The sequence below is a fragment of the Lagenorhynchus albirostris genome, chromosome 11 (assembly GCF_949774975.1).
Source record: "Lagenorhynchus albirostris chromosome 11, mLagAlb1.1, whole genome shotgun sequence".
Classification (NCBI taxonomy): domain Eukaryota; kingdom Metazoa; phylum Chordata; class Mammalia; order Artiodactyla; family Delphinidae; genus Lagenorhynchus; species Lagenorhynchus albirostris.
In genome coordinates this window covers 3,776,394-3,788,401 of record NC_083105.1, presented here as the reverse complement: position 1 = coordinate 3,788,401, position 12,008 = coordinate 3,776,394, and the positions used below count along the sequence as shown (strand labels likewise).

Here is a 12,008-nt window from a genome sequence, read left to right as displayed (position 1 = left end):
GCGCTCCCTGGGGGAGTATCCGCCCCAGCGCAGGGCTTGGGTATCTTTACACAGACCCTCAACAAATGCTCATTTCCTAAATAACTTTTTCAACCAGCATATTTATTGAAATTTCAGAGTATAAATGTCTAAAGACCAAAAAGCTGCCAGGGCCCCCCCCCCCCGCCCCCCCGCCACCGGCCGCCCGGGCTGAGGGTCGGGTGGGGTGGGGCCGGTCCTACCTTGTTGTAATACTGCACCTGCACCGAGTGCCACCGGCCGTCACTCACGCCCCCAGGAACCTGTGGCGCCACCATCGTCGTGGTCTCACCTGCGGGGCGGGGGGAGGTCCAGAGAGAACAGAGGTGAACAGACCACTAAGGCTAAAAGTCCTTCCAACAGTCTGGACGAATGTTCTTTCCAACCACCGGGAAAACATTTTTAACGGCTTTGTCAATATTTTCAACCTACAGAGGCAGAAGCACACTTCAAGGATCCCCTAGTTTGTGGAAATTTGAGCTGTGTCTTATAAACAACGCTGCAATGAACATCTTTGTGCGTTCTGGATTTCTCCCACAGGACGGATTCCCAGATGGAGAACCAGGGAATCGGTGGGTCAGCACGCTTGACGGCGCTGCACAGGATGGGGTGTTTCTTTGCTTTTTTGACCGTGCCGTGAGGCATGCGTGACCTTAGTTCCCCCAACCACGGATCGAACCCACACCCCCTGCAATGGAAGCGTGGAGTCCTAACCACTGGACCACCAGGGAAGTCCCAATGGGGTGGTTTTAAACAACCAAGTGCCCAGGACGTGCTCCGAGGGCGGCTCCCTCCTGTGCAGAAGGCTTTACCTGCCGAGAAGGTGAGCTGCACCTGCTCGTCCACGATCTCCAGGGCGATGAAGTCGTGCTTCTCGTTGAAGCGGCCATTATACAGCAGCAGGGCGTTCCTCTCCTGGGTGGCAAACCTGGGGGGCCAAGGGGAAGCACGTCACACAATGAATGAGCCCGGGGTGGAAGGTCTGCAGGTGGCCTGGAGGTGGGGGAACAAGAGGCTGCCCAGGGCAACAAGCCTGGCCAGAGTGGGCAAGAGGATGAGTACGCTTGGCAAAGACTCTGGTCCCCAGTACTCCTTTTTTCACAGCAGGAGTGGACAGCCCATAAAACCTGATTAGCAATGTTCTCTTCTGGAAGGAGCAAAGCAGATTCCAGGGGGCACTTTGGTTACCACAACCTGTACAGGTGAAAAGATTCCACTCGCACAGTGCTCTAGAAGGATGACACAGCCACTATACCAACTGGAAATACCTGGACAGTAAACACATGCAGTGCATACATCCCGCTACACGCCCCAGGGCACAGAGATGTGGGTGTCGATCACCACCTCGGGGCCTATGCCCCTCGTCTCCACCACCACACTCCAGCCACACTGCGTCCTTTTGCTCCCAAACCCTACATTCTTCCCTGCCCCCGGGCCTTTGCACCTGCTGTTCCCCCGTGTGGGGAATGATCTTCCCTGGCTCTGCAGATCTCCCAGATGTCACTCCGACTGTGCTTTCCCCAACTCACTTTATCTAAGTTGCGCCCCTCACCCTAAAGGCTATCACACCACTCATCTTACTTCTGAAATTATCCTAATTATTTGTTTGTTTATGAGAACACATGATCCTTTAAAGGGACAGATGATGACTCCCGTTCACTGCTGCATCCCCGACACCAAAACAGGACTTGGTCCACAAAGCGCTTGATACCGATGTCCAGAATCCACGGACGGATGGCGGCCCACGTGAACCGACAGACGCGTGGAAACGCAAGACGTGTGAGACTTGACGCACTCGGAGTAAAAAACCACTTACTCTGACAAGAGACAAACAGCCTCAGAAATCCTTCTCCCACCCCCTGAGGAAGCCTCTTCCATCAGACCCGAGGGTCCCCGACACACCAAGTCACCACAAGGCTTCCTCGACGCCCCGGTTACGGAGAACCCACAAACCTCCGGAGTGAACTCGGGACTGTTTCCTGAGCTAGCTGGATGTCTCTCTCATCGGAGATTAAGTGGGGGGAAATTCTTTCCTTTGATTCCAGGTTGGTTTATCCGTTTTCATGCGGCAGGAGTCTGTCAGAACCAGCCTCAGGCATGTGACCCTAGCCTCTCCCTTGAGTTACATAAAATTGACATTTCCCGCCCAGACCTTGCATCCCCTCGGTTTAGAAGTCAGCAAGCACTGATGACAAACTCTAAAGAAAAGATACCTGCACAGCAGAGTGGAGGCTCCGGGTGTGGAGTGAGCAGGTAGAAGAAGAGCTGAATTAAGACTGGGATCCACTCGACCCCAGGCTCGCTTCCCTTTGGGGGGTCTCACTGTTGTGGGTTTCTCTTTGGACCGAGGGGGGTGGTCAGTGCTGAAACGGTCCTCCGGGCAGGCACCACGCACTGCTGGCAATGGACGAGCTAACGATGGGACCCAGGGCCACAGGGAGGGTCTGAACAGCACAAGTAAAAGGGGAAAGGCCAGAAACAGAAGCCGAGGCCTGGTGAGGGGCCAGGGGAAGAGAGAGAACAAAGGGTGGCAACAAGGAGGCTGGGACCAGGGAGCTGAGGCCCCCGGGAGCCCAGGCCCTTGGCAAACAGAAACCAGAAAGAGGAAAAGCAGCTTCGAAAGAAACCACCTGAAACAAAAGCCCTGGGCCATGGGCTTCCCTGGTGGCGCAGTGGTTGGGAGTCCGCCTGCCGATGCGGGGGGCGCAGGTTCGTGGCCCCGGTCCGGGAAGATCCCACATGCCGCGGAGCGGCTGGGCCCGTGAGCCATGGCCGCTGCGCCTGCGCGTCCGGAGCCTGTGCTCCGCAGTGGGAGGGGCCGCGGCGGTGGGAGGCCCACGTACCGCAAAAAAAAAAAAAAAAAAAAAAAAAAAAAAAAAAAAAAAAAAAAAAAAAAGCCCTGGGCCGGTGCCCCAGCCCACCTCTCTCACAGTACGCCCGGCAGGAGGCAGGAGGCCCAACTCCTTCCAAGCCCTGCCCAGAGCAACCGCAGCCCCGACACGGAACTGCTCCCCTGCCCAGGTTCTAGGGGGGCTTTCTATGATTTTGCTTTCGAAGCTAAACTCCCTGCTTTGGCCTCGGCCCCGCCCTTTCAGCCGTCATCAGGTGTCGGAACTCATCCATAACTGTTGTCACGTGTGAGCATCTACAATACTGGATTTGACGAGCAAGGGGACACGCGCTACATCAAGTGGGCACTTAATTAAACACGACTGTTCTTTAGTTTCTCTGAGTCCGATGCTGCCAGACTTCCTTTGTTGGTTTCCAGCACGTCGCCGGCCGCTGTGTCCATGGGCCCCACCCCCAGGACCCTGGTCACCTTTCAGGTCAGCCTCCTGCAGCTTACTCGCTGCACTGCCTATGACAGAGGGCTGCCGGCCACGCCCAGGTGGTGGGTGGCCATGGCCCCGTAGACACCAAAACCACATGCCATCGGCCTGTTTGCCGGAGGACACAGGGCACCTCTGATGTGGGGGGGCGGGCACCCACAGAAGCCTGCTGTTCTCAGCATCCAGCCACGTGGGGCACAGAGTGGCCAGGCGTCCCAACGAGGGGCCCTCCTTTTGGAGGCTGTGCCCACGTGGTGGCCTCCTGAGCGCAGGGCTTAGGGGCAGAGGGCGGGGACGTGGTGCTGCGAGCAGGCAGGGCCCGGACCAGGGCCTGGCGCAGAGGCCCAGCTAGAGAAACGGGAGGGCAACAGCAAATGCCCACTCACGTGAGTCCTCACAACAGGGCGGGGTGGAGCCCTGCACCGCGCACCAAAACGTGGGCCGTCACCCTAAAACAGCGGCCCAAACCTTAAAACTTCCCTTAGAATCAAACAGCACTGCAGCCTTGCAGCCGGGCCCAGGGGGCCAACCAGAGCTGTATCTCCCACCCCTCCCTCTTCCAAGCTCCCGGGAAAGGGGGTGGTGCTCTAAGGATCAGAAACAGAGCCACAAGCAGGGCGCCCCGGCGTGCACACGGGCTCCACGGATGACAGCTGCTCTTGCTATTTTATTAAAGCTGGTCTCCAAGGGAAATTCGGGAAGAGGGCAGAACGTGGGAAACACCTGCAAATCAGGACAAGCAGGCCCTGGGCCCGGATCCTTCACGGGGGCGGGGGCCAGAGGGAGGGAGGTTAAGAGCACAGGTTACAGGCAGGGCCTGGGGGTCCCACTGGACAGCCTATGACCTTGGGCAAGGTTTTCAACCTTTCCGCCTCAGTTTCCTCACCTGCGAGATGGGGAGAACAGTGATACCAGCTCTCAGGGTTCTCGTGAGAAGGAAGTGGGCCTGACAGGTGAGGTGCGAGAGCAGTGACAGCACGAAGCCCGAACGTGGCCGCTGAGCGACCCACGCTGACGTCTGTGATGACTCGGGCCGAGCTCAGAAAGCATCTCAGCAGGGACCAGTCTCCCGACACAGACGTCCTCCAAGAGGACGCCATCTGCACCCCACACAGGTGTCCGGGCCCAAGAATGTACCAAGGGGCTGAAGCAGGGCAAAGTGGGTGCAGGGGTCTGCCTGCCTCTGCAGAGCTCCCAGCAGACACTCCAGGCCACTCAGAATGCCTGGAATGTTATCCCTCTGCAACTCAACCCCCTCCTACCCCCCACCGGGCCAAAGAGCCCCTCCTCTGGGAGAGCGGGAGCCCCCCGGCCAACGTCTTGGGGCCACACAGGGGAGCAGTGGGCGCTCATGCTTCGTGAGAATGGAAATACCAGCCAGCTGCTCGCCTGGGCACCTGCGTGTCACGACACAGGACAAAAAGCCCAAGGAGGGCTTCCCTGGTGGCGCAGTGGTTGAGAGTCCGCCTGCCGGTGCAGGGGACACGGGTTCGTGCCCCAGTCCGGGAAGATCCCACATGCCGCGGAGCGGCTGGGCCCGTGAGCCGTGGCCGCTGAGCCTGTGCATCCGGAGCCTGTGCTCCGCAACGGGAGAGGCCACAGCAGTGAGAGGCCCGCGTACCGCAAAAAAAATAAAAAAAATTTTAAAAAGCCCCTGAGGAGCTTCAGGCCAGCGGGTGGACAGGCACAGAGAGAGAGCTGGACCTCAGCACAGTGATGAGCACGGACACGGCAGTCCTGGAGCAGAAGCCCGGAAGCGCCAGCCAGGGAGCTCGTGTGGCCGTTTAAAGGTTTCAAAAGGACGCGCATCTGCTTTGGAGACTTTAGCCCAATCAAATCACCTGACAACCAGGAAAAAAAACCAGGATCAGGAAATCTGGCATGAGTTCACACCCCCAACCAATGATCTAGTACAAAGGATGGGTTTAGAGCAAAAAGATCTGAGCCGCAACGTAGAAAACCCGCCCACGACTCAAGCCCCCATGGTACCCAAATGCCCTCATCTGGATCTTTCTCTAGGGGCAGTCAGGGTGGACAGCGGCCTGATCCTGCAAGCAGCAACATCAAAGGCTGAAGGGAGCAGACAAGCAGGCAGTGACCAGACGTCCAGCCGGAGCTGGAATGCAGGTATGGCCCCGCCTGGGTCAGGGGGGCTTCCTGAAGGAAGTGGCAGCCGTCGGACGGGCCGGCAGGGGGGCCGAGGAAATGCCTCTGCAAGGCTGGGCAGGTCCAGAGAATCACGAGGTGAGGGTGGCCATGTCACAGGATGCGAGGTGTCAGAATCGGGGGTCACCAGGGGTCAGCACACAGGGGGCCACCCTGTGTCCTATTAAGAAGTTCGGGTTTTGCCCCAGGCGGCAGGCAGGCCCGGCAGGCCTGGCGGACAGAGATCCACCTGACCCAGGCTGAGAGCAGATGCCACCACTGCTGTTCCACGGGGGAGAGGGCGGTGGCCCAGGCCAGAGTGCTGGGAACTGGGAGGACAGTGGTGGGCGGGGGAGACATGAGGTCAAGGGACTCACAGGACCTGACCGAGATGGGAGGGGAGGCGAGACGGAGGAGGACTGCCCGGGGGGGTTTCACATCAGCACCACGCGGCGCCTGTTGGCTACACCGCACCCCTCACCTGCTCAGGGTGGGCAGCCCCGGGAGAGGAGTCTGCCCCATCTCTCCCCGAGATGCCCTGTTCTCCAAAGGGCAGCTCAGAGGGAGCATCTTGTTCTGGGGGACACAGAATGCCGCATTCCCCTAACGGGCCCCCTAAACGCTGACCAAATACGAAATACACCCTGTACTACTAAGGTGAACTTGATAGAAGTCTTTACAATGGAAGCGACAGATTTTTAAAAGTTAAATTAAATCTAAATTCTCTTGGAGAAAAAGATGCAAAAGTTAAAGAATGGCCACAGCACACAGTCAGCCTGCTTTCTCCTGTTACGGTTAAAGAACCAGCACAGAGAGGGGTGAGGCCGCCCGCCCACCCGCGGTCTCCCAGCAAGCCGGCGGCACAGCAGGAGCCTACGCTGAGTCTCATTCCCAAGCCTGCTGGGCCCTTTCCCTCCACCTTCTGGCCACCTGGGTGGCAGGGGTGCCCACGTGGTGGCAGGTGAGTGGGACCGGGGCAGCCGGGGGTCGGCTTCATGGGCATGTGAGCTGGGCGGGCAAACAGGGCGCCACACCTGCTAAATGCTCTGTTGTCACCAGCTGGAAATTCTTAATTTTTGAACCCCATCCTCAATTTGCATGGGGTCCTACAAATTAAGTGGCCAGTCCTACAGCCAGCGCTGGCCAAGGTGACTCGACTCTCAGAGGCCCCGGTGGACGGGGGTTGTTGTTACAGGACAGAGGGATGCGCGGAGACACAAGGCCACCTCGCGACCTCCAACCACAGGAGGCATCGCGGGCATGCGCGGGGACTCACGCGAGGGCCACGGTGAAGTGGAAGCGCTGCCTCAGGCCGCGGAAGGTGACGAAGGACTGCGGCGGGAAGCTCCTGGTGGCCACTTCGCAGTAGGGCCTCTCGAACGCGCCGGGGGGGCACACGCAGTGGAAGCCGCCGATGAGCAGGTTCACGCAGGTGCCGCCGTTCTTGCACACGCCGTTGGTGCAGCGGCCGGAGCGTGCGTTCACCTCGCAGTGCTCACCTGGGGGACGAGGGCGGGAGGAGGTCACACGGTGGCCTGCTGGGGGGAGGGGGGCACTGCTCCCACCCAGGCTGCAAACGCCGCTGCAGAACCAGCTGCTAAACCCAAACCCGGGGGCACGTGAGGCCTCTGGGAACCACCATGGAGTCGGGCTGCAATCAGACGTGTGCCGTTCCCGCTGGCCTGCGGGCAACCGGCACCCGGTGGGCCGTCTAAGGGTGGCGGGGCAGCGGGTTCCCAATAAGCACCCCAGGGGGCTCCTCGGCCGAATGCACCAGGTGGCCAAGCCACTCCAACCCTGTCCCTGTCCCGGGCCTGCTGGGGTCCCCGCCCTCGGGGGAGTGGGGGGACCAGGGGAACGTGCAGCTGTGAACACTTCTGGGCATCCAACCCCTTTCTGAACGCCCCGCTGGCTGAGCCTGGCTCCCTTATGAGAGAATCACCTAGAAAAAGTGAGGATGACGAGAAGGCCTCGTGCCCTCCCCGCACGCTTGCCCGCACGACGGCTGGCCACCTCCGGGCCTCGTGGGAGACTCGGAAGCAGGCCAGGGTCACTCTGGCCCAGGGCCTCCTGTGTGGCCTCCTCCCTCCCCCACTGCCCGGCCGGGCAACGCTGGATTCCAGTTCGTCTTTAATCATGTCTGTTCCTCCCACCGGCCTCCAACTGTGCTCCAACGTCCTCTCTGTGGCCTAATCCCTTACGACAGGAAGGTTCTGGAAGCTTCCACATAGAAACTGATCAGGCAGCCCAAGCTGACCCCCCGAGGCCCATCAGACCCAGAGTGCCCACCGCGGCAGCCAGCAGGGGTCTGACTGGGTGATCCTCGCTCCCTGGGACACAGCCCGGACCTGCCTCTGTCACAGGGTAGACACTGCCAGCCACCCACAGACCCGCGGCCCGACAACCGGAAATTCCCCAGCTCCCACCAATGTGTGTCACCAGTTTTGACTTCTAAATGAACGCATTTTAAAATAAAAGTACTACACTGCATACTAAAAAAAAAAAAAGAAAAGAAATCACTGTGCAAATAGCGCGGCATGGGAAACCTTCAGCAGTTTCTTGCGGGTCCCCACAGGAAAACATCAGGAGAGCTGGATGCCCCGGCCGTCCGGCATGTTTGCTCAGTGCGGTACCTTGGAGACCCTCCCTGTTGGCACTTGGGAGTTCCTCCTGTTTCTTCCTAATGGCTGCACAGTATTCAGTTAGAGCAGCGGTCCCCAACCTTTTTGGCACCAGGGACTGGTTTCATGGAAGGTAATTTTTCCACGGACGGTGAGCGGTGGAGGGGCAGGGGTGGGGGGGGGAGTGGGGGGATGGCTCAGGCGGTAATGCAAGCGATGGGGGGCGATGGGGGGCAGCAGATGAAGCTCCGCTCGCTCCCCCGCCGCTCACCTCCCGCTGTGCGGCCCGGTTCCTGGGGGTTGGGGACCCCTGCGATAGAGGACCCCATCAGAATTTAAACCACTAATGTTTCTTGTTCTACCACTGATGGACACGGGGCTGTTTACAGCTCGCTTTTATTGCAGGTAACTTTTTGATATACATCCTTGGCGTGTTTTAAGAATCTCTCTCTCGAGAAAATTCCTAAACGTGATGAATCAAAGGTACACACAGTTGACAGCCGCACTTTTTTCTCACTCACCCAATATTTCCAAACCGTCCTCCCCAAAAGGATGCACGAATTCACACATCCTCGCCAACGCAAGGTATGTTCAATCTGTAAACTATTTTGCATTTCTGACAAATGAATCTTCCAGGTGTTTTATATGCAATAATTTTTGATGAGGTTCAACATCTGCCCGAATTTTACTGGCGACGTCCATTTCCTTCCTCTGAACTGCCTGATTATTCCTGTGTTCATATTTCAATGATGGTTGGTTTTGTTTTTATTGTGTTACGCGAGGTCCTCATAAATTTCAGAAATGAACTATTCTCTGCCGTTTCTGTGGTAACTCCCTCTCGGTTTAAGTTTAACTTTCAACGTATTTATGTATTTGTAGTCACATAAAAATGTTATATCTGCATACGGTCATATTTATCCATGTTTCCTTTGTGACGCCAGTGCTCTCGGGTTATTAAAAGGCTGGTATGAAGAGATACGAAACTCGGAGCTCCAGAGACATCCGGCACCAGGATCCTCGGTGCACGGAGAAGCGTGCATGCAAACGGCAGTATCATCCTGGAACCCAAAGTCACTGGGATCCCCAGACATGGGCTTCCCTGGATGCCCTCTGTGCCTTTTCAATATTGAACCATGTGAATACATTACCTACTGTCTCAGTCTGCTCGGGCTGCCGTAACAAAATACCATGGGCTGGGGGCTTAAACAACAAGTGTATTTCTCACAGTTCTGGAGGCTAGAAGTACCAGCGAGATCAGGGTACCAGCACGGCTGGGGTCTGGTGAGGCCTCTCTTCCCAGCTGCCCACTCCCTCTGTCCTCACACGGCCCTTCCTCTGTGTGTGTGTGTATAGAAAGAGGCAGAGATTTCTGTTGCCTCTGCTTATGCGGACGCTAATCCCATCGGATCAGGGCCCACCCTGATCATTTACCTGAATTACTTCCTGTAGGGCCCACCTCCAGATACAGTCCCATTGTGGAGTTAGGGCTGCAACCTAGGAATTTGGGGGGGACACAATTCAGACCAGAGCAGGCATGTATGAGACAATTGGGAATTTGAACAAACTGGATAGTGATACTAAAATTTATCATCATTTTAAAGAAGAAGACTTAGATGCTGTGGAAGAGTGGGTACTGTGGTGTACCCCACATGTCCCTCCAGGACCAAGGTTCTGGAGTGCTGGGTGACGGGGGCTCACAGCTGAGACTCTGCACTCAGATCCTCCTCCTGAAATCCCTCACCCAAAGTTGCACAGCCGTTGCCGGGACAGCTCACACCCAGCGACGGGCGAGCGTGGAGATGGAGGGGCCCACAGCCCCTTGGGCTAGTGCAGCCACCTCGGCACTGTACCTCCAGAGCTGAGACGTGGGGTCCACAGAGGCTGTTGCTGCCACTGCATTGCAGCCCAACCTCTCCTCTGCGCAGCCCTGGGTGCCCCCCACCCCTGCCCCTGCCCCTGCCCACGGCGTGGGTCCCGAGAAGGCAGATCTCGAGCCTCAGGGTCTGTTTGCCAGTGTGCAGATTTTAGAGAGCTCGATAATTGACTGGTGTAAGAAAATCCTTTCAACCTTCCAAGGGAGGCTTCAGAACGAGCTTCCTTTTGAGGAACAGGTGAAACTGATCTGTAATTAGCATAACAAGCATCAGAAGCAAATCTGAACTTCCTCTACTTCTCCCGAGTGTCTTCCTTTCCAGGTTGCAACACCCAAGAAGGCACAACTTGCTAAGCAAAGATAACCCGGTCTGAGTCCCTCAAAAACAGGGAGGAGTGTCGCAACCACTGACCTCTACTGAACTACAGAACCGTGCAGGGGCCACCAGGCCGGGGACCCAGGGCAAAGCCCACCCCAGGGCCAGACAGTGTCAGGTGGGTTCTTTTTCGTCCCCCTCCTCCCCATCAGGCAGGGCAGGGAGGGAGAGGCCAGAAAGCCCAGCCAGGTCACCCACCTGGTCTCCCCTAGCAGGGGCTGCCCCCAAGGAACCTTGTGAGCAGAGGATTCACACGCTGCTCAGAAGGAAAAGGACGGTGGCCCACCCGGCTGTAGACCCTCCTCTCAGCTCCACCAGCAATGGAAACCGTCTGATCTCCCCCCCACTGCCCCCCGCCCGCTCCCGGGTTAGCAGGGTGCCCTCCCGGCCCCACAACACTGGGCTCGGCCCAGTGCATGTGCCCACGCATGTGCACACATAACCTCACACACACTCGTGTACACACACCTGTGCCCTCACACCCAGTCACACGCTGCTGACACATCTTCGCACATACACCCTCACACACACTCTCGTCTTCACACGCATTCACACCCATAAATGCATTCACACCCTCACACACACCCTCAGCCACACACGTACATACCTGCACAGACACACACACCCACATTCACACCCTCTCACACACACCCTCACGCTAATCCCCGCTCCTGGCATCTTCTCCAGGTGGGCAGCCTGCAGCCTCCTTAAATTCTAGTCATTAATTTTAAATGCTTAGCTGAAAGTGTATTTGTTCTTCATACACTGCAAATTCTTTAATCTCTACTTTTAAAATACATGTGACGTCTGGGAGTGTTTGCCTTCCAAGTCCCAACTTGGCAGGTCAAGGGCATTCTGAAATAATAAAGCCGCCGTGAGAGGACGGGGTGGGCCGTGCTCCGCAAACCGTGACGGCAAACAAATGGGGGCCTGGCACGGCCCCTTCCCACGGTGCTCTGCCTGTGGTGTTCCAGGATCCTGCCCATCTGGGCTCGGCCCAGGTGGTCAATGTCACCACCAGGATGAAAGCACAGCCCACGCCACCAGTGCGGCCACAGCAGCTCCCAAGCTCTGCCCTCGTGTTGACTGGAAGTCTCAACTCCTCCACCTCTACCGAAGCATCTGAGGACTCCTACGATGCCCTCTCGAGGGCCACCTTCTACCGAGGCCCAGAGAAGGCAGGCCCCGAGCGCGTGCACACACACACACACACACACACACACACACACACACACACACAGCACCCTTCATTCAATTCCCGAGGACCTGAATTTGACTTTGCTCACGGTATTTCTGCTCATGTGTGGTTTTCAGCGGCTGCAGGGAAGCCTCGTTCCTCAGGCCGCCCCTGTGAACAGGAGGACGACAGAGCAGGACCCGTGCTACCCACAGCCATGCTGCAGCTCAGGCGGCTGCCTTAAAGCATCCGCTGTCCCGTGGAAAGGGCGTGATGACGTGTGGGATTATTCTGCTCCTCTACTTAACCAATCGCGCAATTTCAAATCAGCTGCAAATAGAGCTACGTCTCCGTGAAGTTGTTTGTTTTAAGCACAAAAGATACAGTTTCATTTCCAAGAGGTCGTTGTAGTATTCGTTTCCTGGGACTGCTGTAACAAGTACAACCAATCTGGCGGCTTTACAAGAAC

The 12,008-nt window shown here is 57.3% G+C and overlaps 1 protein-coding gene across 4 annotated transcripts in view; it reads right to left on the bottom strand.

Moving 5' to 3' along the window:
* CELSR1 (cadherin EGF LAG seven-pass G-type receptor 1) overlaps window positions 1–12,008 on the bottom strand; it is a 147,607-nt gene that overhangs the window by 66,979 nt on the left and 68,620 nt on the right. For all 4 annotated transcript variants that reach the window (XM_060165217.1, XM_060165216.1, XM_060165218.1 and 1 more), the window contains exons 3-5: window positions 6,769–6,991; window positions 831–946; window positions 222–310 (exon numbers count right to left, since the gene is read on the bottom strand). In XM_060165217.1, the coding sequence (XP_060021200.1) occupies window positions 222–310; window positions 831–946; window positions 6,769–6,991 (428 nt within the window). The remainder of the gene's footprint in view (window positions 1–221; window positions 311–830; window positions 947–6,768; window positions 6,992–12,008) is intronic.